The sequence below is a fragment of the Camelina sativa genome, chromosome 2, assembly GCF_000633955.1.
Source record: "Camelina sativa cultivar DH55 chromosome 2, Cs, whole genome shotgun sequence".
Classification (NCBI taxonomy): Eukaryota; Viridiplantae; Streptophyta; class Magnoliopsida; order Brassicales; family Brassicaceae; genus Camelina; species Camelina sativa.
The window spans coordinates 18,079,961-18,107,613 of record NC_025686.1 but is presented as its reverse complement, the minus strand read 5'-3'; the positions used below and the strand labels follow the sequence as shown (position 1 = coordinate 18,107,613).

Below are 27,653 nucleotides of genomic sequence, written 5' to 3'. Positions count from 1 at the left end.
GGATGGGCCCGGTGTCGGTCACGGTGTTGCCCTGGGTGTGAGGGTTGCAGCAGAGGGTGCTCCGGGCAGGGAGGATGTCTTGATGGACTTGCTAGCTCAGGTTTTGCAGCGACTTCCAGCAGTGGTGCCGCCAGTGGTTGGTGGGCAGGATCCAGTGGTGCCGCCAGTGGTTGGTGGGCAGGGTCCAGTAGTGCCGCCAGTGGTTGGTGGGCAGGTTCCAGCGGTGCAGCCTGTGGCGGGTTTGCAGGCAGGTGTGCAGCCGGGGGCCGAGGTAGTGGATGCTCAGTATGTGCAGATGATGGAGCAGCTGCGGCGAATGGGAGCGGGGTATTTCTCGGGAGGTATGGATCCAAGTGTAGCTGATGAGTGGAGGGAGCGGATGGAGGATATTTTCCAGTCGCTTCGGTGTCCTGACCGGCATAGAGTGGATCTGGCAGTGTATTACTTGTCAGGAGATGCATGTGTGTGGTGGAGGTCAGTGACAGCACGGAGGGTGCAGCGGGGTATGTCTTGGGGAGATTTTGTGAGGGAGTTTAACTCCAAGTATTTTCCACAGGAGGCTCTTGATCGCATGGAGGCACGGTTCTTATGGTTGACTCAGGGGGACCGCACAGTGTGGGAGCTGGATGCAGAGTTCAGTCGGCTGGTGGGGTAAGCAGGTCGGGCATGGGAGCCAGAGTCGGCTCAGGTGCGGAGGTTCTTGTTGGCTTTGCGGGATGATCTGAGGACTCGGTGTAGAGTGAGGAGCTATGCCACGAGGGCGGAGCTGGTTGAGGTTGCAGCTGGGATAGATGATGACTTGAGGTCATAGTTAGTGGTGGTCAGTCCAGCGGCTCGATCAGAGGAGACATTGGAGCAGGGCATTCCAAGCAAGGATAGGCAGTTGGAGCAAAGGCGTAAAAGGAAGCGGGAAGAGACGACAGTGGCAAACCAAGGTGGCCAGGGAGGCTATGGGCGCGGGAGCATGGATCACGTGTCGGCAAGCGGGCCCAGGGGAGGTGATTCGCAGAAGTACCGTCGAGTGTGTTATCATTGCGGGGAGGAAGGGCATATCAGGCCTTTCTGTCCTAAGAGGAGGCAGATGATGGAGGTTGCAGCGCAGCCGAAGGGAGGACCGGGTGTCCATTCCGGCGCTTAGTTTTAGCTTTTTTGTTTCTTTCTTTCATTATTTATTTTTATTTGGAGTTGTAAACGATTATTGCATTTGAGATTCTAATAAAAGTGGAGTTCTTTGGTTTTGGGAATTTTGAAACCAGTGGAAAAGAAATAGCTCGGGAATTCTATAAATGGAAAGTTTCCATAAATAGAAGGTTGCTATAAAAGGAAAGTTTCTATAAATAGAATGTCATTATAAAAGGAAAGTTTCTAAAAAATGGGAAGTTTTATGAATAGTTAAAGCTTGCCTATTAATGGAAAGAGTTGAGGTAGATCTAGTCGGGGGATACTCGATGACATCAGACTTGTTTGCTCAAGATTGTGTGGGCCCAACTCATGTGATACCGATAGCTCGATGGACTTTGTGGCCAGAGAGTGGGAGTGGTATGTTTGCTTCGGATGATGATCCGAGAGCGCGCTTTAGGATGACGACCCAAGAGCGGGATTATGAGACTCCCTGAATACTGTAGCTGTGAGCCGCGGCTCGGCAGTGAGCCGGTATGTCTCGAGGGTTGCGACCCGAGAGTGGGGGGAGTGGGCGTGTGAGACTCCCTGGATACCGTAGCTGTAGGGTATGGCCTGGCAGTGAGCCGGTATGACTCGAAGGTTGTAACCTGAGAGCGGGGGGAGTGTGAGTGACTTCCTGGATGCTGTAGCTTAAGGTGGTTAGCCTGATAGCGAGTCGGCATGATTCGTTGGTTGCGACCATGGACGGGCGAAGCACTGAGTTGTGAGCAAATAATGTCTAGGATGTGAGTATATTGACTAGAGGGAGACCTCATGGTTCAGTCGGAGGTGTGCGGGCTGTTGCGACAGTTGCACGGGAAACCTTGGCTGACGGTGTTTAGTCCGGTCGGAGGACGTGCGGGCTGTGTTGACGGTGGCACAGAGGTCCTTGACGGATGGATGGTGTTGCGGGATTCGAGGACGAATCCTTAATTGTGGAGGAGAATTGTAACATCCGCGAACCAAAATAGGGGATTTTGGGGATGGGTGTCGATCGACACCAGTGTAGTGTCGATCGACACCAGTAATTTCTGGTTCGACCAGGTTGCTTTAATTAACGACTTGGACCGGTTTGGTTTAAAGAAAACCATAGAACCGGATTATTTAAGTGAGAAAACGACCTAGGTCGTGTTTTGTTGTTTTGTCGCCATTGAAACAAGGGAAAAGGAGAGAAAACTTTGTTCTTGAGTTTTGGGGGATATTGGTGAGATTTCTTGGTGTTCTTGGGAGATCTGGAGCTGAGGAAGTGTTAGAAGCTTCCTAAGGTGTTGGATTCGTCATCCTTTGGTCAGAATCTTCCTACAGAAGAGGTGAGTGCATGACCATGGCTTATCTAAGTCTGAGAATCCTTTGTTTGCTTGATTAGTTGTGTTTTGTGGTGTTGTATTTGCTTGTGGTGGTTGTGTTATGGTTATTATAGGTTCCTGAGGCTTTTGGGAGAGTTTGGGACAGATTGGAGGCGGATTGAAATGGAGGTTCGTCGTTCGGATTCGTGCAGTTCGCGTCTGTGAAGGGAGTGTCGATCGACACCAGTTAGGTGTCGGTAGACACCATGTTTGGCCAGTGTCGATCGACACCTCTCTGGTGTCGGTCGACACCAAGTTGCTTGTTTCGTGATTTTTCCTGGTTTGTTTGTGTTTGGTTGTTATTTGTTAAGCATTGGTTTCTCAATTGCTTGTGTGTATAGCCCAGTAGATGGGAGGATTGCCTCACTAAGTATTTGTGATAATACTTACGCATCTCAATAGTTGTTTGTGGTGTGCAGGTTTGTGATGTGGAATCATGGCGATGAGGAGGAGGATGATCTAGGGTCTCGTTTGTGTGTTATTGGATTGTTGGATATGTTGTTGGAACCTTGGATAGAGATATGCTAGGTTGATGGATAGAATGCTTAGGATTGTTATTGTATTGATATTGTAATGGTTTCTTATGGTTGGTATGTTTCCGTTGTGTGTACGGGTTGTTATTGGTTTAATGAGGAGTTGTGGTTTGGATTGGTTTAATTAAATAGTATAGACTGCATAATTGTTTATATTGTATTTAATTATTAAAAAAAAAAAAAAGGGTCGGGTTGTTTCAGCTACCCAATCGGGTACCCGTAAAACCTGAAAATATAGAAATATCTATAATATTAATAATATTTAGTGTTCATCTAATTCAATTATCCAAAATTATAATTATGATTTTGAATATATCCATTAATTTTCTATCTAATTACCTAAAATAATTTAAATATCTAAAAATATTTGTTATATATGTCAAAATTTTAGAACATGTAAATATTTAAATATTTAAAAATATTTGTTATCCGGATAACAACATGTAAAAAATATCTTGATTTGTAAAATAAAAATATCAAAGTTAGAAACATACAAACTATTAATTTTTAATATAACAAATAAATATTAATTCCTACATACATATAACTTTAAAAATTAACAATCATAAAATAACGATTTGAGTTTATATCACTGGTATAATGTGAACTACATATCTTTTCTTCATCTTCTACTCTAGCGACATCCTCTGCAAAACTCTCTATTTTAATAAGATTCTTGAATTTTTAATGTATTTCATCAAAATGTGCGGTAGATTGAAATTTTGAACAGAGAGATATAAAAAGAAAATCATTTGCGCAATTACCATTTCAAGAACAAAACAATGCTTTAACCTTTTTTGACCAAAGAGAATGTAAATGGACTGGATTAGAAACTACTTGTTTCATTCGTTTATGATCGAATACTGCTTTTTTCAAAAAATGCAAAGAGTTTAGCCTTCAGCTACCAAATCCTTGGGGCGGTGATTACCGGAGATTCCTCAACCTAAACAGCTTTGTTGCTACCCTCTGATCCACTGTCCCTCTTGTGCTTTGTCCCGGCAAACTATGAGGTATATGTCAGCTTATCAACGTCACATGAATCAGTTTTGAAGGTGACCCAGTCTAAATCTCCCCGAATTTATCGCGGAAGTGTCTGTGACACACCATGAGATGGCTTGTGGCTTGTGGCTCTTTTGCTTCGGTCTCCCATCCTCTATGGACTATCAAACCTTCGCTATTGCTTTTGTATGCCTTCTTAAGCTTTTTGTAACCCTTTTAAAGTTTCTTGTATCCCTTGTTATGCTTGAAGAGCTTGTAAACTCTGCCCTACAAGTTTTATTTGAATGAAAAATGAGGCTGTTTGACCCGAGGGTACAGTACATTGTGTCTGAGTATGTGCATCCGTTTGAAGAGTAGTTATCTGCTCAAGTCACAGGGTTAAACGATTTGTAAACATAAAAACGGAGTAGGTGTCAAATAATACAATAAAAAAATCATTTTGTTTGGTTTTATGTTTTTACTTAACAGTATCTTATTATATAAACCTTAGTTTTCAAAGTTAGTAATTCATATAATCGCGACATGTGTCAAGTATATCGATAATATTTTGATATCTGTGAAAATAATTTTTATTTAATAATTATAAAAAAATTAAAAATTCTAAAACTAATAGGATTATAATTAATATTTTGGAAAAGTATATAAAACTAAAAGTAATCTATTATATAGGAAAGTTATCTACTAAATTATTAATATCAATAGGAAAATATGTGCAATTAATAAGGAAAATATGTGCAATTAATAAGGAAAATATTTGCAATTTAATTGCATTTATTATTTATTATAATCATATAGTAAAAAGAAATTTATACAGAAAAGTGATTAAAGTATAAAAAGGTTTAATGTGTTAAAATTAGTGATTAACATAATATAAGAAACAAAATAAGAAATTAATGTAATTTTCTTAAGTTTTTTAATCGGTGAATGATTTGATAGCGTATTTAATATTATGTTATTATATAAACATTGGTTCTCAAAGTTAAAAACTCATGTGATCGCGACACGTGTCAATTTTAACAATTAAAAATTTTGTGATGTGTTATATACAAGAAACATTGTTTTAACATATTTGTAAATTATAAAAAAAAAATTAAACAATTTAATAAATATAAAAGATAATTCATATATGTATTAATATAATAACATCTTTGAATTATTGATTAATAAATATAAAAAATAATACTAATTCTAATTTTAAATTATTAATTCTATAAGAAAAAAGAATTGAGAAAATTACACAATATATTAATATAATACCATAATTAAATAAATAATACTATCAGTTATTAATCCTAAAAGAAAAAGGATTGTAGATACTAACCTTTACATAAACAAAGAACTTTTCTCATAATAACATCTTTGAATTATTGATTAATTTATGATAATGTTAATATAGTTTTATTTAAAATTAGTTGGACAAGTAGTAAAACTATTACGTATGAAACAAATATTTTTGAGATATTGTTACTTTTTCCAATATGAGATAAAATTAGTTTTCGGTTTTTTCTTTGAGAATTAAGTTTTCTTAATTTTAATTTTTTTTAAAAATATTAAGTAAGATAAAAATTTGATACAATACACATTTTTTTGATATGAAAATTATAAATTTTACTCATTGGGATTGAGTGCATATAATTAAAATCTAATTTTATTATCATGTAATATACAAAGAAATTTTATTGCAAGATGGAGTGTGTGAACTCTAAATTCGTTTTTAAAAAAAATCAAATAAATATTTTGAATACAACTTAAAATTTCACATATTTTTTTATATCCGCGTTAATATGCAGGCCTAATCAAGTTTGAAAATATTATCTTACACATATTAATTCTTTCATGCTTATAGTTTTCCAACATATTAGAATATTCTTTTACAAATCAAAGATTTTTTTATGTTGTTATCCATTATTTTTATTTTATGTTAACAAAAATATCAAAGTTAGAAACATACAAACTCTTAATTTTTAATATAACAATCAAAATATTAATTACTGTATATCATCTTACACATTAATTCCTACATACATATAACTTTAAAAATTAACAATCATAAATTAACGATTTGAGTTTATATCACTGGTATAATTTGAACTATATATATATCTTTTCTTCATCTTCTACTCTAACGGCATCCTCTGCAACACTCTCTCTTTATTTTTATTTTATTTTTTGTCAAGCATGCAAAACTCTCTTTATTTCAATAAGATTCTTGATTTTTAGAAATTTCATCAAAATGTGCGGTAGATTGAAAATTTGAACAGAGAGATATAAAAAGAAAATCATTTGCGCAATTACCATTTCAAGAACTAAACAATGCTTTAACCTTTTTTGACCAAAGAGAATGAAAATGGACTGGATTAGAAACTACTTGTTTCATTGGTTTATGATCGAATACTACTTTTTTTTTCTCTGGAATTTTTTCAATCCGACCTAACAGACCCTTAAGCTACCAAATCCTTGCCGAAATCTTCTTGTAGTGCCAATTCCCACTCAATCTCCTCTCGCATTTGATCTACACTAATTGACAATCTCTCTTCACTCTCAATGAAGTGCCATATAGTCAGGTATTATTTTGTATATATCGTTTTAAGGATATATCTTTGTGTTTTAAGAAGAGCCTTATGGCATTGATAATGCAACAAGAAAACCTAATTGAACCGGTTTGACAGATTATTTTTGTTCTGATTGGTAATAAGTAATTAATGATAGTTCATAGTTGTGTTAGTACTTGATATCCTAATCCTTGTTTTTGTTTCAGGATTTTCTTCTGGCTCTGTTTGTTGCTACTGGTGAAAGGGGAGTTGAGTTTAGGGAGCAACAGAGATACTCTTCTCTCTATACTCAGAGAATTTGGTTTGCCGCGGGATTATGCAGAGAGTTGGAAATCGGATGATACTTGTAATTGGTATGGAATACTCTGCTTAGACGGACAGATCAAGGCAATTCGCTTCACATACATGAACCTGACGGGTACAATCTCTCCCAAGTTTGCGGATATCACATCACTCACTCTGCTTGATCTTTCGCACAACAGTCTTACCGGAACTATTCCCTGGGAGCTCACCAAGCTGAACCTGTTGTCAATTCTAGATCTTTCATACAATCAGCTTCACGGGAAAGTTCCTCAATTCAAGACGATAGCTCCACACGTTGAAGGGAATCCGGGGATTATTAACACGACCAACATTTTTGTTCCTTCACATACAGGTAACAAGAAAAGATCAGTCAGTTTGGGTCTTCTGATTGGCATTTTAGCTGTTGGTTTGCTAATTATCGGAGGAGGATTTGTTGCCCTCTATCTTCTTATGAGATCGAAGCGAGCGGATAGGCAATCAGAACCGAATGAAGCCTTGGAACTCACGCAACAGTCTTTTGAGCAGCAGGTCTTCGAACTCGAGAACAGGGCATTCCCGTTGCAGGTTCTCAAGAACGCTACGGATGACTTCAGCCATAGAAACATAGTTGGGAGAGGCGGTTTCGGAGTAGTGTATAAAGGCATACTCCAGGATGGGTTAGAGGTTGCTATAAAGAGGATGGAACAGCCTGTCATAGGTGGGATAGGCGCTGATGATTTCAGATCCGAGGTTAGACTTCTAACCAAGGTACATCACCGTAACCTTGTGACTCTTCATGGTTACTGCCTCGACGGAAACGACAGCATGTTTGTTTACGAGTACATGCCGCAGGGGACGCTAAGCCGACATCTGTTTGACTGGAAGGACCAGGGATTGAGACAACTCGACTGGACTAGACGCCTCCTTATTGCGTTGGATGTCGCTAGAGGAGTAGAGTATCTCCATACCCTGGCGCGTCAGAGTCAGAGCTACATCCACAGGGACCTGAAACCCTCCAACATTCTTCTGGGAGAAGATTTGCGCGCGAAAGTTTCTGATTTCGGTTTACTCCGGTCTATAGAAGAAGGCAGAGAATCGATTCGAACCAAGTATGTTGGAACATTCGGTTATATCGCACCGGAATATACATGTACGGTTTTCTCATTTACTCTTTTTCTAATGTGTTTGATTTGTAACTAATAACATCTGAAAACTCTGTGATTGCAGCGACGGGAAGGCTCACTAGAAAGGTTGATGTGTACAGCTATGGAGTCATTCTAATGGAGCTTTTAACCGGCCAAAATGCCATAGATGAGGCTCGATCTGATACTCACATAGCGACTTGGTTCAGGAAGATGGTGTTTGAGAAAGATTCATTAGCAAAGGCAATTGACAACATCATTGAGGTCGACGAAGAGACTCGAAGAAGCATCCAGGAAGTAGCTGAACTTGCATGTCACTGCTGCAGCATGGAACCAGAGGAGAGGCCAGAGATGAGTCATGTTGTCTCTGTTCTTGCGTCTGTTGTTGAGCAATGGGAACCCAACAGTGAGGTCAAAGTCGAAAAGGAAAAAGATATAAACAAGACATATCAACAGGAACTTGCAAGGAGATGGCAGACGGATTTGGAGGCAAGTAGCAGTTGTTTGAGTTGAGAGTTGGGTCTATTGTTGAGTAGTTTCTTATAGAGTTTGTATTGTATATAACGCAACGTATTATAAGGTATATAGTTTGTTTGAGTAGTTTTGCGTATAAAGATATGAGTTTTGCTGATTCAACCTGCAATGTCTCTCTTAAGTGTCTGCTTCTTTTTTGCACTCTTAAAGTAGGCAAATGTGACTGGAAGTTCGTATCCCTGAGAAAATGTGACAATGTGACAATGTCACACAATCAGACTGGAAGTTCGTATCCCTGTATCACACAATCAGACTGGAAGTTCGTATCCCTGAGAAAATGTGACAAGACGTGTTTAAACATCACACAATCAGACTGGAAGTTCGTATCCCTAGGAAAATGTGACAATACATGTTTAAACATCACACAATCAAACTGGAAGTTCGTATCCCTGAGAAAATGTGACAAGACATGTTTAAACATCACAATCAAAATAGTACTGTCGTTTCCACAATCGTATGAATCTTATTTGCTCAATTTTAGAATTCCAGTTTCCCACTGCAACACATGTGGCAAAAGAAGCACTCTTTTATTATATCATCAAAACATGTTATCATAAACTCAAAACAGCAACACTAGCAACACATTGATTATTGGTCTATAAATTTCAACAAGAATCAGTAAGGGGCACAATCTAAGACCAAGACCAAACAACAGTAACAGTATTTTATCGCAAGAAAGAAAATACAGAGATAATTCCATGACAAGCAAAAGCAAAAGCAAAAGCCTTTGGCCTCTCTTCTAGTCTTTCTTGGTATAGTGACGAACGACAAGAGCCAGTCCCAAGATCAAGATCGGAACAAGGAACTGAAGAATCTTGATAATGAATTCTGGTGTCTTGTCTTGGTTATAAGCTGGTTGCTGTGGTGCAACATACGTCCTTGTTGCAGGAACACTAGACGAATCGATCTCGCCAATGTGATATTTCGCCATCATGTCCCTGGCAGTGTCGCTGTGACCAACGTCTTCAAAATCATTTGTAGCATCTTTCCCTGAAACACACACCACAACAGAACATAGTCATCATTATCAAACAGCCCCTAACCCGAATTGGATCAGCGAGTTATATAATCACTAAGACTTTTGTGCCACACCTGTTGAGGACAACAAGACTTCATCACCTCCAGGATGATCTTCCATGAATGGGGTCACATCATACACCTGAACTCACAGTTCAAGAACCAACCATCAACCCACTAATAAACTAATAGTTTCAACCTCAAGAACGCAACAATCACGGATCATACTCAAGTAGAAACCACTAACTAACTATGTTTATATCAACACACCAAAATCAATCTCCCAATGTAAAGTAAAACCGTAAAACGACATTAAGGGCCAACAAAGATTGTGAATTTAAACAGTGAGCAGCTCGAGTAAAAGCTTCTAAAAGTAAAAATCAAGCTCTTCAACTTAAAAATCAAAGCTTTAACACAAATCAATGAGGGGAGAGATTTAACTATGTTCGTGAAATTCAAAACTCAAAACAAAGAGACAAGAGATCTAACCTTGCCGGAAATAATAAGCCAACAATCCTTAGTTTTGTTGTGCTGTGAAACTTCTTCGAAAGTTAAAACCTTGCGATCTGAAGCCATATCTCCTTAAACTGCCAAAAATCAAGAACACATCAGAGATCAAAATCAAATCTTTTTGATATATAATAATCAAGATTAGTAGAAGAAGAACAAAAAAAATAAAAAATAAACAGATGATTCAAATCGAAATAATCAAAAGGGTGATAAATTACAAATTTGTCGACTTTCAGATTCAGAAGTTCGATAGCTACAAAGCTCAAATCAGCAGGCAAAAAGGACGGGTTAAGTAAATGGAGTTCCTCTCACCTACTCATAATTTGTTGTGCTCAACTTCTGATTAAAAGACGACATTACCCTTAATAATTTTGCCTAGGGTTTGGTTTGTCAAGCGATGACCAGGGGTAGTTTTGGTCAATTGAGCTTTGACTTTCAACCAATCTAATTGGGCTTTCTGCAAAATCACATTGTGAAAAAAGTTTTCTACATTTCTGGTCCACGTGTATCTACAAAATGCAAATATGACGTGTGGTCTCAGTGTGCTGTTTTTGACCCCAAGACAAAACAAACACAACGTATGATGATCTCAAATGCTGTCAAAGAAAGGAAAAGAATCTTAGGCTTTGAATGGACAAAACTGACTAATCTACGATCAGTTTATAGTCTAGGCTTTGAATGGACAAAACGGACTAATCTTGGAGCGGTTTAGTCCATTTTTATTTTGGATCATGTAAAAGTGGTTTGTAAGTGGTTTATACAACTATGGATTATAATTTGTGGTTGCTAAATAAAAACCGCTCAAATCTACAAACTAATTTGTCCATTGCCACAACCATTCGATCCCTTAATTATTTTTATCAGCATATTTTATAGTAGTAATTTAACTGTATATCACTATTTTTGCAAAAAGGTAAATATCTTTTAGAAAAACTTTAATTCAGTTTTACCTTAATTCTAAAATATTTGATTTATTCATGGAATTTAAGAAGGTTACTGGGACATGGATTCAAAAAGCGTTTATTGATTTTAAAAGTGGACAAATAGTATTATTAAAAAAATCAATTGACTTATGGTTTAGTTTACTTATAACAATCTTTGAGAAATCTAATAACCCTGTTATACTCATTTTTATTACAACATTTTTATCTTTCTTTTTTTTGTATATACTATACAATTTTATATAACTATTTAACCTCTTTTTTTTTAATTTCGAAAATCCCTAGACATTTCTTTAGCTAATTTGACGATACACACACACACAAAAAAAAGTAAAAGTCACAAAAGCTAAGTTTTACTCGGCATGAAGCTCATACAGATCGGAGGCCTCACTCCGGCCAAAGCAAGAACCGACGACGGTAAAATCCAAAGACCATCTCCACATATCAAACCGGAAGCAACCGCTGGTATCATTAAACCGGCTTTAACCCGATCTCTCATATTCCAAGCAAACACAATCAAACTACCAACACACATATCAATGGCAAAGTACCCTCCTACAAGAAACGGAACCGCCATTGCCATAGGTAACGGAACCCACTTCCCAAACTTTTCCGGCGACAAATCCCTAACAAGATTCGCTGCCACCGCGAATGAGAAAAACCCGTAACAAAGCTGTAGACAATGTTGAGGCAAAGCAGAGAAACCTTCTACTCCAAGAATCGCCATGTTTCTGTAAACCAAAGCGTAAGGAGCTTTATACTCTCCTTCAGGGTTTCCAACATCGAAAGCTTTGTAAAACAGAAAGAAAGTGAGAGGAGCCACGACGCAACCTATCGCTGTACCAATAGCTTGACTCACAAGCATTGACCTAGGCGAAGTCAGAGTCAAATGCCCTGTCTTGAAATCGTGCATTAGGTCAGAAGATATCGATACGATCGATTTTATCAACCCGCATCCGACAAGTCCGGCGACTACACCGTTTTGTTTCCCGGCCATAGCAGCTAAGATGAACAGAGCGACTTTACCATAGTTATAAGCCATGTTCATGTCAGTAAGCCCTGCTCCATAAGCGTTGCTGAAACCTAGTGATGGAGCTAACATGTAAGCTACAACTATGAAGTACCATTTGAGCTCGGGGAACATTAGAGGTATCGCGATTATAGAGACAACAGAGAACGCTGCGTATCCAACTGCTGCCACCCATAATGGAATGCTGTCTCTTACAAAGATCTCATCTCTTTTAAGATCTGCAATAGATTGTTTGTCTTTCTCCGAATCTGCGATTTACGTTTTCAATATCAGATACATTATAAAAATGACGATTTCGATATTTTTTTGGTGTATATATACTTACTAGATTTCCCAGAGTGGTGATCCTTTAACTTGGAGTACATGTTTCTTGCTGTGATAAGAAGTATCTTGATGAAATGGTAAAGCCCGTCTCCGAGGATCAATGAGATTGATATAAACACCTGCGGAGTTATGAACAGATTAAGAACGAAATTGCACGGAAGAGAGAGCGAGTATTATTGTAAGAGTATTAGTCTTTTTGTTTTGTTTTGTATGGAACCTTGTAACCATTGAGACTCTTCATGCTGCTTTCAGGAAGAGTTGATGAGAACCAATCTCCTTTAAGACCTTTAATGAGTGGCCACATGATTCCCCAAGACAAAACCGCACCGAAAAGTAAAGATATATTGACAATGTGGGAACAGATCATTCCTGCTCCAATGTATGTCATGCTAAAGTCGAAGTAGAATCTGTCAAAAGTTTTTCAAGATTCATCAAAATTCTGTTATTTTGTATCAGTTGAAATGTATATGATAATTCGATTCGAAAGAATACTACTACTCACGTGTTTTTCCAAGCTTCTAATCCAAAAGTAGGAAACTGAATGAATCCGCAATCTGCACCACCAGAGAAGAACCATTGAAAGAAAGCCCAAATAAAGCTAAACGAGAAGTACTTCACAAAGCCAGACACTTGCTTCCTGCATACAAAAAAAGGTTTTAAATTTTAATCAGAAACTCAAGAAGTTGTGGCGAAAGAGATCTAAAGAGACTACGGAAAAAAACAAGAGTTAATACTTGGCCATTTTATTGCCTTTAGGAGTGTGGAATCCGTTGATTAAAACCGCGGTAGCTGTTCCGCTTGGATATGTCAACTTGTAGTCTATGATCATGATCTGGTTGACAAAACAAAGCATACTGAAAGCTTAGCAATCTAGACCCAAGCCAGTTACATCTTGAGATGTTGCGATAGACCAAACCAGCCAAATAGTCCAAACTTGGCCTATATTAATCCCGGTACTAAGTTGGCTCTAGTGGGTTTGGTTCGGCCCATATGACCCGCAAAGTTTGGCCTACCACAACATCTCTAGTAACAATATAATGAAACATGAAGTTAAAGTCTACCTTTCTTAGAGGAACCAATGCTAAAAGACCAACAAAGCAAGTAAAGAACAAGAAAGCGGTCATCCAACCAATTCCAGGCTCTTTGGTGCTTCCCAGATAATTCCCATCAGTGTGAGTTCCTCCTGACTGCTCATAAGTATTCTTGTTCAAACCAAGAAGGTATGAACCAAACCCACCTGCAAATCACAAAAACCGCAAAGCTCAAAAAAATCTATCCAACACCAAGAAATAAAAAAAAGATCAATTGGTCAGAATTCCCCAAACCTCCAACTGCAATGCTGTAACAAGCGACAGCACATGTTTGGACCACAGTGTTTTCTTGTTTAGTGAAAGGTTTAGTCACAAACCCGGCTTTGGTCAGTAGCTTGGTCCAGCTTCTAAGGAAGACAAAGGCTAAAAGTGCTGCAGAGACATTTAGGTTTGGTACCAAACCTGTAGTTAAGTTTAGTTTCATCACAATCACACTGTAGATAACACCAATGATCAAACTTGCAACAATTCCTCTAACAGTGATCTGACTCCTCCATGGAGGTATTGACTTGAAATCATCTGCTTCGTTTTGCGTCTCTTCCAAGTCATCTAGTTCTTCTCTCTCTATCTCATTCCTTCCCTCTCTCTCCAACATCAAGCTCCTCATTTTTACTCTGTTTTTTCTTCCTCTTCTTGATTTTTTTTTTGGTGCTAATACTGGAAAAACAAGAACCCAAAAGACAGATTCTTGTAATAATTAACATCAATTAATAAAAGCTTATTTTTTAGAGATAGTGACGAGAGGAAAAAAAAAGGTACCTCTTTTTGGATCAATCCGATTCTGGGAATTTTATATAAAGTTTAGAACTTTTGGACCAAGCTTAATTATCTGAAGAATAGGAAGAAACAGTTACTTAGCAAAAAGAAAAAAAAAAAAAAGTAAAGCTAGAGATTATTTTAATCTATTGCATAATCTTTCAGCTATAGAATCAAATTAAATGACGCAAATTATCTCTTTTGCTCAGAGAGATCTATATAATAAAATAACATTGGATTATAGTACTCAAGAATCAAGAACAGTAACAAGATGAGTTTTTTTTTCTGAAATCAAGAGAAGAAGAGAATGAAACGTAACTGATAAAATGAAACAGACAGTCAGACACACACGAAGACCACACTCCACACTTCCCAAAGAGATAAAAAAACAAGATTAAAAGCAGACCAAAACATTAAATGCTTACAGGAAACGAAGACTCAAGGGAATAGCCAGAAGTGGTAGTAGTAGATTAAAAGAAAAATGGAGTTTGGTGACTTGTTTAAAAGTTTATATATAGAGGAAGCAGAGATGAAGAAGAAAGCTTAAAAACGAAGAAGAAAAGGGATCTTGGGTTCTTGTGTACCGCACGTTGACATCAGTAGTACTACACTAAAGAAGAAAGGAAAAAAGAAAAAAAAAAGTTTCTTTTGGGGTTATGTAGTACAAATAATCATTATTAAGGGGCTAATCATCAAAAGGAGGAGTAATAATTAATTATATCTAATCCCATATGTAACCTTCATATATGTCATTAAAGAAACTTCATAAATTTTTCTTACTTCATGATTAATCCTTTCACCAAATTTGTTTTTCTACTTATAAGAGATTTTTTCACATATTAAGTTAACCAGTCACAGATTACAAAATCTGAAGTCTTTTTAAAAATCATAATTAACCTTTTTTGTAATAATAGAAAAGTACATGTTTTTTTTTTGACCTCAAAAAAAGTACATGTTTAACTCAATGAATCTGGTGACATTCATGTGAAACTCAAAAGATGTTATGACATTTATCCTTTAATTGACTGATAAAGCTGGATTTATTTGGTAAAACCAAGATTCCGGTTCATGTGACTGTCTTTTTAATCAAACACGATGATGACATTATGAGCAATTTTATGCCATAACTATCTTTTTTTTTTTCTTGACCACATGATTAATACTCCCTCCGTTTCATAATATAGGATGTTTAGAGAAGTTTTTTGTTTCATAATATAGGATGTTTTCAAGTTTCTATGTAACTTTTATATTAGTTTAGTACTTTATATTATACACTCTGGTTTATGATTGGTTAACTTTTTTAAAGTGATCATTTTTTAATCTGCGTGTTTTACTCAAAACATCTTATATTTTGAAATGGAGGGAGTACTAAAATACTACAAAATATGGAAACATAACTCTCCACAATGTGAACAATATTTTTATACTATAAGATTTGTTTAAAAAAATTTCTTAGGTAGTCAGGCAAGAAATTGGTAAATGTCAACTCCATACCATGTGGTCACAAACATACCAAAACCCAAGAGAAAATGAAAGTCGAATAAATTATTCAACATGTTCGACTTTTGATTCTTTACGTCTACACGTCAAACTCTCTATAAGTAGAATTGGAGTATTAATATTCGGACGTTTCTTGGCTGAATTGGTACGTCGATGTAAAGACTAATCCTGCGTAATCGGATAAGATCATATAAAAAGTTCAATCCAATTATACCATTCTTCTGCAACAACATATGATTGATTGAATCTGCGCAAGACTTGTTTTAGATTGAAATTTATAAGGCAGGTCCCAATTAAACTGATTTAATTCGTCATAAACAATTTAATGTACGATTGTTTAATAGCCGCTGGTAATTAAGTTTATGTTCACATTATTGTATTTAAATGTTGTGTAGACTCTAGTTGGCTAGTTAATGCTCAACTGTTAGTTATTTATTTTTCAATTATTTTATTTTACATAGTGGTATAAAAACTGTAGTAATATGATTAGACAGATCACAGAAGTGATTATTGTAATAGTTATTTCTTAGTCCTACCAGTAAATAATATACTATTAGCATTAGATCTCTATATAAAGGAAAGGGTGCTAACTTAAAACTTAAAAGTAGGGTATCGAAGATGGTCCAGCCACCAACTAATCTTTGGAAAATTACTTCCACTTAGTTACAAAATAATCCCTCTGTTTCATAGTAGTTATCATGCTAAATTAATTTTTTTTGTTTTAATTTAATTGTTATTTTCGTTTTCCAGTATTATTTTAGTAGAAAATTATATTATTTGTCTTTTATTAAATAAATAAAATATTTAAAATTTTGAAATTCTAATAATCAAACAAGAGTATAATATACTATATATTTATTTAATTTGTGTGAAACAATCTAAAATAACAAATAATTAAAAAAAAAAAGAAGTATTACAAGAGGTATAAATACCATTTATGAGTTTTGAGTTTTAAGAAGATAACCACATTATTTTAAGATGCTTCTAATCTATATCATGCATGACAATTAGACAACATGCATATAGAAAAATATTGTTTTCAAATTTATCTATTTTGGTTTAGAATTTGGAAAGGGTTGTTTTTCTGCTATCAAATGTTCATCAAAGAGTAGTCTGACTTTGACCCTAATTAAATTTCATCATATGCATGGTCTATGTAACATCTTCAAGTCATTCAGATGATGCCATATGCACGTTTACGTCACATGTTACTAGTCTAAATATATACTCGATTACATGTAATATTTTGACGCAAGAGTCACTATACGTACGTACTGCAGTAGAACAAATTTACTGTTCCGACGGTCCTCTAAAAATTCCAGCCAAACGATTGTAAATATCACTATTCATAATCCTTGGGTTGTTCTTCAATATAATTTAATACATAAAAAGTTTTAATTAAACTCGAATTACATAATCTATATATAATAGCAAAATCACGTTTTCGTATCAACTTTAATCCAAAGGATGAGATTAGTTCTATTATTTTATCTAACGGTTTAAAATTATTAATAATCTTAACAAATGTAAGTTTTTTTGCTTCAAATAATCGTGTCTCTTCGTCATACCTCCATTTTTCAAAAATTGCACCTATTAATTTTTGCATCTCTTCGTCGTATCCTCATCTTTCAAAAATAGCAGCTATTAGTTTTGGCATCTTTTTGTTTCACACCTCTATGTTTTACACCTTTATATTTTACACATCTTTATTTATTATATATAAATTTTTATGGACTACAAAAACAAGTTTCAAATTTATTGTTTTCTATATAGAATAGCAAACCCATTTTTTGTGTCAACTTTAATCCAATGGATGAGATTAGTTATATAATTTCATCTAACGATTTAAAATTATTAATAATCCCAACAGTTGCAAGTTTTTTTCCTTCAAATAATCGTGTTTCTTCGTCGCACTCCATCTTTTAAAAATCGCACCTATTAATTTTTGCATCTTTTCGTCGTACCCCCATCTTTCAAAAATCGCACCTTTTAATTTTTGCACCTTTTAGTGTCACACCTCTATGTTTTATACCTTTATATTTTACACATCTTTGTTTATTATATATAGACTTTATGGACTACAAAAACAAGTTTCGAATTTATTGTTTTCTGAGTATTTGTATAACTTATATGTTAATAAATAAATCTATATATAATAGCAAAACCACTTTTTTGTGTCAACTTTGATCCAAGAGATGAAATTAGTTCTATTATTCTATCTAACTGTTTAAAATTATTAATAATCCTAATAGTTGCAAGTTTTTTCCTTCAAATAATCGTGTCTCTCCGTCGTACTTCCATCTTTCAAAAATTGCACTTATTAATTTTTGCATCTCTTCGTCGTACCCTCATCTTTCAAAAATAGCAGCTATTAATTTTGGCATCTTTTTGTTTCACACCTCTATATTTTACACCTTTATATTTTACACATCTTTGTTTATTATATATAAACTTTTATGGACTACAAAAACAAGTTTCAAATTTATTGTTTTCTATATATAATAGCAAACTCACTTTTTTTTGTGTCCGCTTTAATCCAACGGATGAGATTAGTTCTATTATTTCATCTAACGGTTTAAAATTATTAATAATCCCAGCAGTTGCAAATTTTTTTCTTTCAAATAATCGTGTCTCTTCGTCGCACCCCCATCTTTTATAAATTGCACCTATTAATTTTTGCATCTCTTCGTCGTACCCCCATCTTTCAAAAATCGAACCTATTAATTTTTGTATCTCTTCGTCGTACCCCCATTTTTCAAAAATTGCAGCTATTAGTTTTGGCATCTTTTTGTTTCACACTTCTATGTTTTACACTTTTATATTTTACACATCTTTGTTTATTATATATAAACTTTTATATATGGACTACAAAAACAAGTTTCAAATTATTGTTTTCTGAGTATTTTTTAAACTTACAAGTTAATAAATAAAATCAAAGAATTGTTTTATTGGAGTGTTTTTTAATTAACTTGCATCAATCTTCAATTCAAGGTATTTTTATATTTGTGTTGTGTTGTAATAGATATAGATAGATTTATGAAAATCACCGAACCAATGACAAAAGCTTACGAATAAACATGTTAGTGTCTACTTATGAACTTGTTAGTGTCCATTCGGTTAAATACGAATAAAGTTAATTTATTCTCTTTTAAATTATTATTATTATATGTGTGGTCATATTGTTCAGAAAGAGTATAACATTAATAATCTATAAAGACATAAACCTTCAGGCATACAAAGTTTAATTTATTCTTTTTTTTTGTATTGTTCTATTTCTAATAAACTCATTTTTGGGAGTCAACTTTAATCTAACGGATGAGATTATTTCTATTATCTCATCTAACGGTTTATAATTATTATTTATCCCAACAAATGCAAGATTTTTTTTCCAATAATCGTGTTTCTTCGTGGTACATCCATCTTTCAAAAATCACACCTATTAATTTTTACACCTTTTTGTTTCACATCTCTATGTTTTACAACTCTGTATTTTACACCTCTTTGTTTATTATATATATATTTTTATGGACTATTAAAACAAGTTTTGATTTTAGTGTTTTCTGAGTATTATTTTAATTTTAAACTTACAAGTAAATAAATAAAATCAAAGAATTGGAGTGTATTTTTTAAAAAAATTATATATAATAGCAAACCCACTTTTAAGAGGCAATTTAAATCAAATGGATGAGATTGTTTTTATTGTCTCATCTAACGGCTAGATTTGTTAATAATCTCAAAAGTTGCACTGTTTTGAAATGTTTCTTCGTCGTACCCCTAGCTTTTGATGTTTACACTTGGTAGTTTTCACAGATTTTTGTTTCACACTTTTTTATTTCACATATCGTTGTTTTCACACCACTTTATTTTTATATATATACAGATTTTTATGAACTTTGAAAAGAGTTTTTGTTTTTTTGAGTATTGTTTCACATATCCAAGTTTTAAAAATTATGAGTATTATTTTTTTTCAATTTTTTAATCAACATTGATTCACTCATCTTTGTTTAAATTTGGATTATTTTGTTTATTGATTCATTCATCTAACTTTTGTTTGGTGTCATTTTCCATCTAATACCCACATCGATCATATCTTCCAAGTATTAATTTAGGTAATTGATTGTGATTTATAATTTTTTATAGATTTATCTTTTTAGACAATTTGGTTGGTTGCAGGCTTGCATCTATGAGCTCTTTCTCCCTGCTTCTCTTATTTTTTTTTTTTGTAAATTTAGATAGAATAATAATTTAAATTTTGTTTTATGTGATTATCTTTCAAAATTGATTATGATTCAGCAAGCCTTGATTCATATATCTTTAACATTATTCTCTTATTGTCACTGAATTGAGTTTTATATATACAACAAACATTTATTTAATTAATTTGGTTGATTTATCTTAGTCATTATTTATGACTTTTATACTATACAATTAAAGAATTACTATAAAGTTTTCATTCGAAATGTGAAATTAACAACGCTAGTCATTTCAAGTTTTTACTTTCCCGTGCAGCAATGCACGGGCCGACATCCTAGTTATAGTTAATAGGATAACAGAAAATATTTTACATGAACTAAAGATCCAAAAAACAAAAAAAAAAATGCTAATGCGAGATTCACATTTCTCTGCAAGTCTCAAGGTTAAAAACTTGAGCAGGGGCAAGCAAAAATAGTCGCGAGAAATCAATGTGTTCAGTAAGTCTAAATAACTCTTAGCACTCATCGGGTAACGCTTGTTGTTAATTCAATAATAATTTATTTGGTTTTTTCTTTCAGCTCTTTAGAATATCCAGTTCAGACGGAGTGTTCTTTGTACAACGGTATATATAGTTTTGTGCCACTTATGAATAGTAATTGTATTAATTTCTCAATTAAGTTTACAAACGTATTGGTTTGCAAACAAACCCTATATTAATCCTCATTTGTCGTCTACATACAAGTTAAACATTATAAAATTTGAACCGAATTGTAACACAGAGATTGTGTGAGTACAAACCATATTAGACAATATAACTTTCGGATGTCTAGTATGCATGCAAGTATATGATCGAATCTTGTTGTGCTACGCACATACTACGAGGCACTACGGAGAAGTAAAACAGAACAATACAACTCACTTTTGTACGAATAATACTTTTTTCTGACTTTTTTGACGTACTTCTTTTTTTTGGGAATTAATAAACGTTAAATTTATACAGTACTCAATATGAAAAAGGCTTTTAAAGAGGAAAGTGTATAATTTGGTGAATACAACACGTGATGATCAAGAAATAGTATTTATTAAAACGGTAGGTGGAGTTATTTAAAATGTCGTTCTATTGGTATTTGGTATTGATATTGAAAGTGTGGCACTTTGCCATATTTTACATTGTAGTGATGTGGTTACGCAGTATCAAAGGAAGATAACAAAAAATTTATAAAGTATGAGTAAAATCTTCTTGATAGTTTTTCTTACGTACAATATTTGAATGCAAAAGTTAATAGTATCTGATTGCTTGATGGAAACCAACGAAGGTTCCAATGCTTTTTCCATGCATTGTTTGAATAATCATTTTGACTTTTTTTTCACAACATGGGTACTGAATCCGATAATAACCTATTTCATTTTTAAATTAAAAAAATTTTGGGATCTGGTGCCAAATTTTTATTTTTTTCCCCAAAACTAAGGTTATAGTTGCAATGTTTCAAACTTTATGACCCTAATACAAAATATCTAAAATATAAGGCCTAAAACCTTAAAGAAAAAAATTAAAAATTCAGGAGACATGGTGCAAAAGCACCTCCTGCACTGGGTCAGCGCCGGCTGCCAAATTTGAACCGAATTATAACTTTCTTTTTAGTTTGGCAAGATCAACCATATGACTTATCTATTTAAGTTTTCTTTATGTCCTAAGCTTCCCAGCTAGGAATCGATGGGTCAGCTGCAGTTTCTAATGATTGAAAATATGATCTTACACAACTTTAGTTCATGTTTGATCAATTGACTCTTTTAAGTCTACCCCATTTTTGTCTTCGCCTTTTAAGGATATTGGACCTAGACATTTAAATGATAGTTCACTTTATGCCAAATGATACGCACCAAGCAAAGAGGATTTGGTATAAAATGGCACTTTCAGTTATTTTTATACGGTCTCTTTTCACAACAATTATTGAAGAAGCAAACCTTCCATTTATATTCTATTGTGTAAATACATTGATATTATCCTTTTCCTTCTAAGAGGTTGTAATATAACATATTCTAAGTAAATTATAAGAATGTATGGACCACTATGCCACTTATTTTTTGCAGTATAATATTTATTTAGCTTCACCGAATTTGACAAAAGATATATTATAAAGTACTTTTGTTATTATCCATATACATGTCCCAGCTCTATCGCCTATGTCCTCTATGGATTTATTCGTATTTGAGCCATCATTGCCCTAGCTTATCGATTTTTATTTAAGTAACTATAAAGTACAATTTCTTTTTTCATAAACCGTTTTTGCGTTGATATTATAATGTTCGATATTTTGGTCAGTCTGCCAAATTATTTAGTTGATATGTCAAGTCTCTCAACATATTATAAAAGATGTTTTTGGCGTATCAATTTCTTCAACCCTTAAAGGTATTTAAAGTCATGAACGAATTCTATTTTTATCAGCATGATTTAAACCATCCCCATGTTCACATATTCCACCCATGTTTGGTGTAGCTTAAGAGAGATTCTCCACTGCCAAACTAAAAAGAAAGTTATAAGATACTATATAGTTAGATCTTAAAACTTCACCTACGTGTATCGATCAATCCACTTCGTTGTTCTCCATTGACATTACATCGCCGTTCTCAAACGTCGTTATAAAGTTGTCCCTAATCAACATTCTTAATATTCTAGTGGATAGTAATGCATCCCCAACTGTTTGTTTGGTTTGGGATAAAGCATAAAAATGGAATATGAGAACCCAAACATAAAGTGACAAACGACAAGTGGAAGGCTGAGAATTTGGTACGGTGCTTCTTTTTTTTCCTTTTCTTTCAAAAGTGTTAACGTTCGAATGGTAATAACAACAGAAAATAAGCTATAGAACAGACGAAAGAAAGTATGACCGATGCAAAACATACATTTTCTTTTATTGTTGTTGTGAAACGCATGCATGACTGTATGTCTTTGATTGTTTTATTTTGGTGAATAAAGATGAAGCGTGGTTGATGCCGTTGAAAAGAAACTCACTCGTCTTTTAGATCTGCGTTTGTCTAACGCGCCTTCGGAAAGCCACGTGCAATTTGATTCCAAACCAAAACCATTTTCTGATATCATTGATTGCGCTTTTGAATTCGATACTTATTTGTGTTTGGTAAGTTTTACAAAGATAGTCAACATTCGATGTGTACAGAGAAAGGGGAAAGAAAAAAATCTATTGTTATTGAGTTACAGTCAAAGTCATCGAGCTAGTGTAGCTTGACGACAAAAAGGAAAAAAAAAATCATACGAATTTTTCGTTTCCTTCAATTAATTTTGTTTGACTAGTTATGTGTGTGGTCACAAAAAATTTCATACTACTAAATACTAAGGGGGTGTCATTGAATGTTATAAGTTGAAATCAACTTCATTAAAGTGTTTTTTTTGTCTTTTAGTAATTCCAAATGTAACATTTTAAATCAATCAAATAATTTATATAATTAATCTCATCTTGAAAATGTGTATCTTTATTTTAAATATATATATATTAATTAAATTACAAAAGGTGATAATAACAAAGTGTCAAACTCATATATAGTCACGATGAGGATGATTTCCCACAATACATTAATTTACGTTTTGGGTTTGATATCGGATTATAATAATAAAATTTGAAGTTGATGCGTTATATGCATGCTAAGGTCAACTCTCTCTTCCACTTCCATTCAACGGAAAAGACTAGTGCACCGGAGTTGAAACAAGGAAACGTCAAACGTGTCAGGGATAACTCGATATGATAAACTCATGCACTTGTAGTTGTATCAAATGAAGTTAATAAATAATAACAAAGATGATGAAGGAGAGAGTATTTCTCTTAAAAAAAAAAAAAACTATTTTTGTACCATCATATATATATATATTTGTTAACAGTAATTACATGTTTTTAAACTAATAGTATTACATAAAGGTTTTTTAAATAAAAATGTTTCTAACGAAAAACTCATAAAATCTTAATATAAAAATTGGGCTTTCGAAGGCTTTTAATTTAAGATCCATTGGTGAAGTTAATACCCACACAACAAGGCCTATCAGGCCAGTTTGATGATAAAATTACTATCCGAAAATACACAAAATTATTAACAAATATTACGATAGTGCCACCAGAGCATTTCCTTTCCTGTAATTTCAGTTTCTTCTTCCTTTCACCTATCCATCCTTCTCTCAAGTCTCCAACCCACACGCTCTTCAAGAATTAGGGTTTTTTCTTTTTTCGTATCTTCTCTAAAATTCCCAAATCCGAATAGATATGAAGAGAAAAGATTCAAATTTCGTAGAGCAATTGATACTTTACGTCGCTAGTGCAGCATTGAGTAGCTTGGTTCTCTATGTGGGTCTTCGAGCAATTGACCCTAACCGTGACGCTGCTAAAAAGTCTCTTCAGCATAAGCGAGAAATCGCCAAACGTTTGGGTCGTCCTCTTATTCAAACCAATCAATACGAGGTAGTTTCGTGACTCCAATTGATTCAATTTCGTATTCAAAGTTTGAGTTCGAAATAGTAAAATTTCAATCGAAAGATTAGGGATTTAAAGGTTCAAATCTTGTGTTATATGTGAAAACAGGATGTAATAGCTTGTGATGTTATAAACCCATTACACATAGATGTGGAGTTTGGTTCTATTGGAGGATTGGAGTCAATGAAGCAAGCTTTGTATGAGCTTGTGATTCTACCATTGAAGAGACCTGAGCTCTTTGCTTATGGGAAGTTACTTGGTCCTCAGAAGGGTGTTTTGTTGTATGGTCCTCCTGGAACTGGGAANCATTCGATGTGTACAGAGAAAGGGGAAAGAAAAAAATCTATTGTTATTGAGTTACAGTCAAAGTCATCGAGCTAGTGTAGCTTGACGACAAAAAGGAAAAAAAAAATCATACGAATTTTTCGTTTCCTTCAATTAATTTTGTTTGACTAGTTATGTGTGTGGTCACAAAAAATTTCATACTACTAAATACTAAGGGGGTGTCATTGAATGTTATAAGTTGAAATCAACTTCATTAAAGTGTTTTTTTTGTCTTTTAGTAATTCCAAATGTAACATTTTAAATCAATCAAATAATTTATATAATTAATCTCATCTTGAAAATGTGTATCTTTATTTTAAATATATATATATTAATTAAATTACAAAAGGTGATAATAACAAAGTGTCAAACTCATATATAGTCACGATGAGGATGATTTCCCACAATACATTAATTTACGTTTTGGGTTTGATATCGGATTATAATAATAAAATTTGAAGTTGATGCGTTATATGCATGCTAAGGTCAACTCTCTCTTCCACTTCCATTCAACGGAAAAGACTAGTGCACCGGAGTTGAAACAAGGAAACGTCAAACGTGTCAGGGATAACTCGATATGATAAACTCATGCACTTGTAGTTGTATCAAATGAAGTTAATAAATAATAACAAAGATGATGAAGGAGAGAGTATTTCTCTTAAAAAAAAAAAAAACTATTTTTGTACCATCATATATATATATATTTGTTAACAGTAATTACATGTTTTTAAACTAATAGTATTACATAAAGGTTTTTTAAATAAAAATGTTTCTAACGAAAAACTCATAAAATCTTAATATAAAAATTGGGCTTTCGAAGGCTTTTAATTTAAGATCCATTGGTGAAGTTAATACCCACACAACAAGGCCTATCAGGCCAGTTTGATGATAAAATTACTATCCGAAAATACACAAAATTATTAACAAATATTACGATAGTGCCACCAGAGCATTTCCTTTCCTGTAATTTCAGTTTCTTCTTCCTTTCACCTATCCATCCTTCTCTCAAGTCTCCAACCCACACGCTCTTCAAGAATTAGGGTTTTTTCTTTTTTCGTATCTTCTCTAAAATTCCCAAATCCGAATAGATATGAAGAGAAAAGATTCAAATTTCGTAGAGCAATTGATACTTTACGTCGCTAGTGCAGCATTGAGTAGCTTGGTTCTCTATGTGGGTCTTCGAGCAATTGACCCTAACCGTGACGCTGCTAAAAAGTCTCTTCAGCATAAGCGAGAAATCGCCAAACGTTTGGGTCGTCCTCTTATTCAAACCAATCAATACGAGGTAGTTTCGTGACTCCAATTGATTCAATTTCGTATTCAAAGTTTGAGTTCGAAATAGTAAAATTTCAATCGAAAGATTAGGGATTTAAAGGTTCAAATCTTGTGTTATATGTGAAAACAGGATGTAATAGCTTGTGATGTTATAAACCCATTACACATAGATGTGGAGTTTGGTTCTATTGGAGGTTTGGAGTCAATGAAGCAAGCTTTGTATGAGCTTGTGATTCTACCATTGAAGAGACCTGAGCTCTTTGCTTATGGGAAGTTACTTGGTCCTCAGAAGGGTGTTTTGTTGTATGGTCCTCCTGGAACTGGGAAGACTATGCTTGCTAAAGCCATTGCTAGAGAATCAGATGCTGTTTTTATCAATGTGAAGGTTTCGAATCTGATGAGCAAGTGGTTTGGTGATGCACAGAAGCTTGGTAGGTGTAGATTTTGTTTTATGTGTCAAAGTTACTGATGTTATAAGGTTGTGTTACAGATTTATGAGTTGTTTTTGTTTGTTTCTTCAGTGGCTGCTGTATTTAGCTTGGCTTACAAACTCCAACCTGCTATTATTTTTATCGATGAGGTGGATAGCTTTCTTGGCCAGCGTCGTTCTACTGATAATGAAGCAATGTCGAATATGAAAACTGAGTTTATGGCTTTATGGGATGGGTTTACTACAGACCGTGAGTGAAACTTTCTTGTCCTCGTTTTATTGTAAAACTATGTAACTTAAGTGTTATCTGAAGTTTGATGTGTTTTTGTTTTGTAGAGAACGCGAGGGTGATGGTTCTTGCTGCAACTAACAGACCTTCAGAGCTCGATGAAGCAATATTGAGGCGTTTTCCTCAGGCCTTTGAGATCGGGATGCCTGATTGCCGAGAGAGAGCACAAATATTGAAAGTGATTTTGAAAGGAGAGAGGATTGAACCAAATATCAACTATGATCATGTAGCTCGCTTATGTGAAGGTTATACCGGATCAGATATCTTTGAACTCTGCAAAAAAGCAGCCTACTTCCCGATTAGAGAAATCCTAGAGGAGGAGAGAAAGGGCAGAGAGATTTCGGTAAGTAAGAAACCAGGTTTTAGGAATGTTAATTTTTTCTTCCTCCATCTGATTTCTTGAGTACTGACATCTTGAGTCGCCTGAAATTTGTAGGAGCCTAGGCCATTGACACAATTAGACTTGGAAAAGGTTCTTGCTACCTCAAAGAAGACTCAGGTTGCTGCAAGCGAGTACTCTGGTTTAAACTCGCAATCCTCCGTTTTGAGAAGCCAAGCAGATCCCGACGAGGTCCAAGCATTTATAAAGGGCATCTCAAAGCTATTCGTTTCTCGGAATAGAAACATTCAGCCAGATTCTCAGGATTCACACCAACGTGATTCAGAAGGGGATTCGGATTAGAGGCTCTTCACCAAAGTTTTGTATAGCCCACAAAAAGTATAACCAAAGAAATTATACTTTAGTAAACCCTCTATAGGCTCATATGATGAATAAGTTGGTACCTTTCCTATGGTTGCCTTAAAAAGCTGTCTTTAGGAAATTAAATTCACTTGAACATCATTTCTAGTTCGAGCAATGTTCTTTACATTTTACAAATTTGTTATTTTTTCTTCAAATTTTGAATAAAAATATCAGCTTTGGTTTCTTTCATTATATAAAAATGGCAG

At 34.4% G+C, this 27,653-nt stretch overlaps 4 protein-coding genes across 8 annotated transcripts; 2 read left to right on the top strand and 2 right to left on the bottom strand.

Moving 5' to 3' along the window:
- On the top strand, nucleotides 299-8,528 carry LOC104753636 (receptor-like kinase TMK2). The gene is made up of 3 exons (XM_010475861.1): nucleotides 299-438; nucleotides 6,798-8,023; nucleotides 8,101-8,528. The coding sequence occupies exons 1-3, from the start codon at nucleotides 299-301 to the stop codon at nucleotides 8,526-8,528; spliced, it is 1,794 nt and encodes a 597-aa protein (XP_010474163.1).
- On the bottom strand, nucleotides 9,058-10,405 carry LOC104728672 (cytochrome b5-like). The gene is made up of 4 exons (XM_010447629.2): nucleotides 10,295-10,405; nucleotides 10,056-10,153; nucleotides 9,642-9,708; nucleotides 9,058-9,539 (listed from the first exon to the last, which is right to left on the bottom strand). Exons 2-4 carry the CDS (start codon nucleotides 10,140-10,142, stop codon nucleotides 9,289-9,291), a joined length of 405 nt encoding a protein of 134 aa, XP_010445931.1. The 5' UTR covers nucleotides 10,143-10,153; nucleotides 10,295-10,405; the 3' UTR covers nucleotides 9,058-9,288.
- On the bottom strand, nucleotides 11,183-14,836 carry LOC104728648 (metal-nicotianamine transporter YSL3). 4 transcript variants are annotated; one of them, XM_010447606.2, is made up of 9 exons: nucleotides 14,644-14,836; nucleotides 14,222-14,291; nucleotides 13,697-14,149; nucleotides 13,433-13,608; nucleotides 13,106-13,203; nucleotides 12,874-13,008; nucleotides 12,589-12,778; nucleotides 12,373-12,490; nucleotides 11,183-12,295 (listed from the first exon to the last, which is right to left on the bottom strand). In XM_010447606.2, exons 3-9 carry the CDS (start codon nucleotides 14,067-14,069, stop codon nucleotides 11,364-11,366), a joined length of 2,022 nt encoding a protein of 673 aa, XP_010445908.1. In that variant the 5' UTR covers nucleotides 14,070-14,149; nucleotides 14,222-14,291; nucleotides 14,644-14,836; the 3' UTR covers nucleotides 11,183-11,363. The 4 variants fall into 4 exon arrangements, with proteins under 4 accessions (XP_010445908.1, XP_010445905.1, XP_010445922.1 ...); XM_010447603.2 differs by having other exon boundaries at nucleotides 13,697-14,119; XM_010447620.2 differs by lacking the exon at nucleotides 14,644-14,836 and adding an exon at nucleotides 14,538-14,635.
- LOC104728633 (ATPase family AAA domain-containing protein 1-like) lies at nucleotides 24,049-27,633 on the top strand. 2 transcript variants are annotated; one of them, XM_010447597.2, is made up of 5 exons: nucleotides 24,049-24,375; nucleotides 26,117-26,417; nucleotides 26,508-26,666; nucleotides 26,753-27,048; nucleotides 27,142-27,633. In XM_010447597.2, the coding sequence occupies exons 1-5, from the start codon at nucleotides 24,181-24,183 to the stop codon at nucleotides 27,385-27,387; spliced, it is 1,197 nt and encodes a 398-aa protein (XP_010445899.1). In that variant the 5' UTR covers nucleotides 24,049-24,180; the 3' UTR covers nucleotides 27,388-27,633. The 2 variants fall into 2 exon arrangements, with proteins under 2 accessions (XP_010445899.1, XP_010445896.1); XM_010447594.2 differs by lacking the exon at nucleotides 24,049-24,375 and adding an exon at nucleotides 25,665-25,996.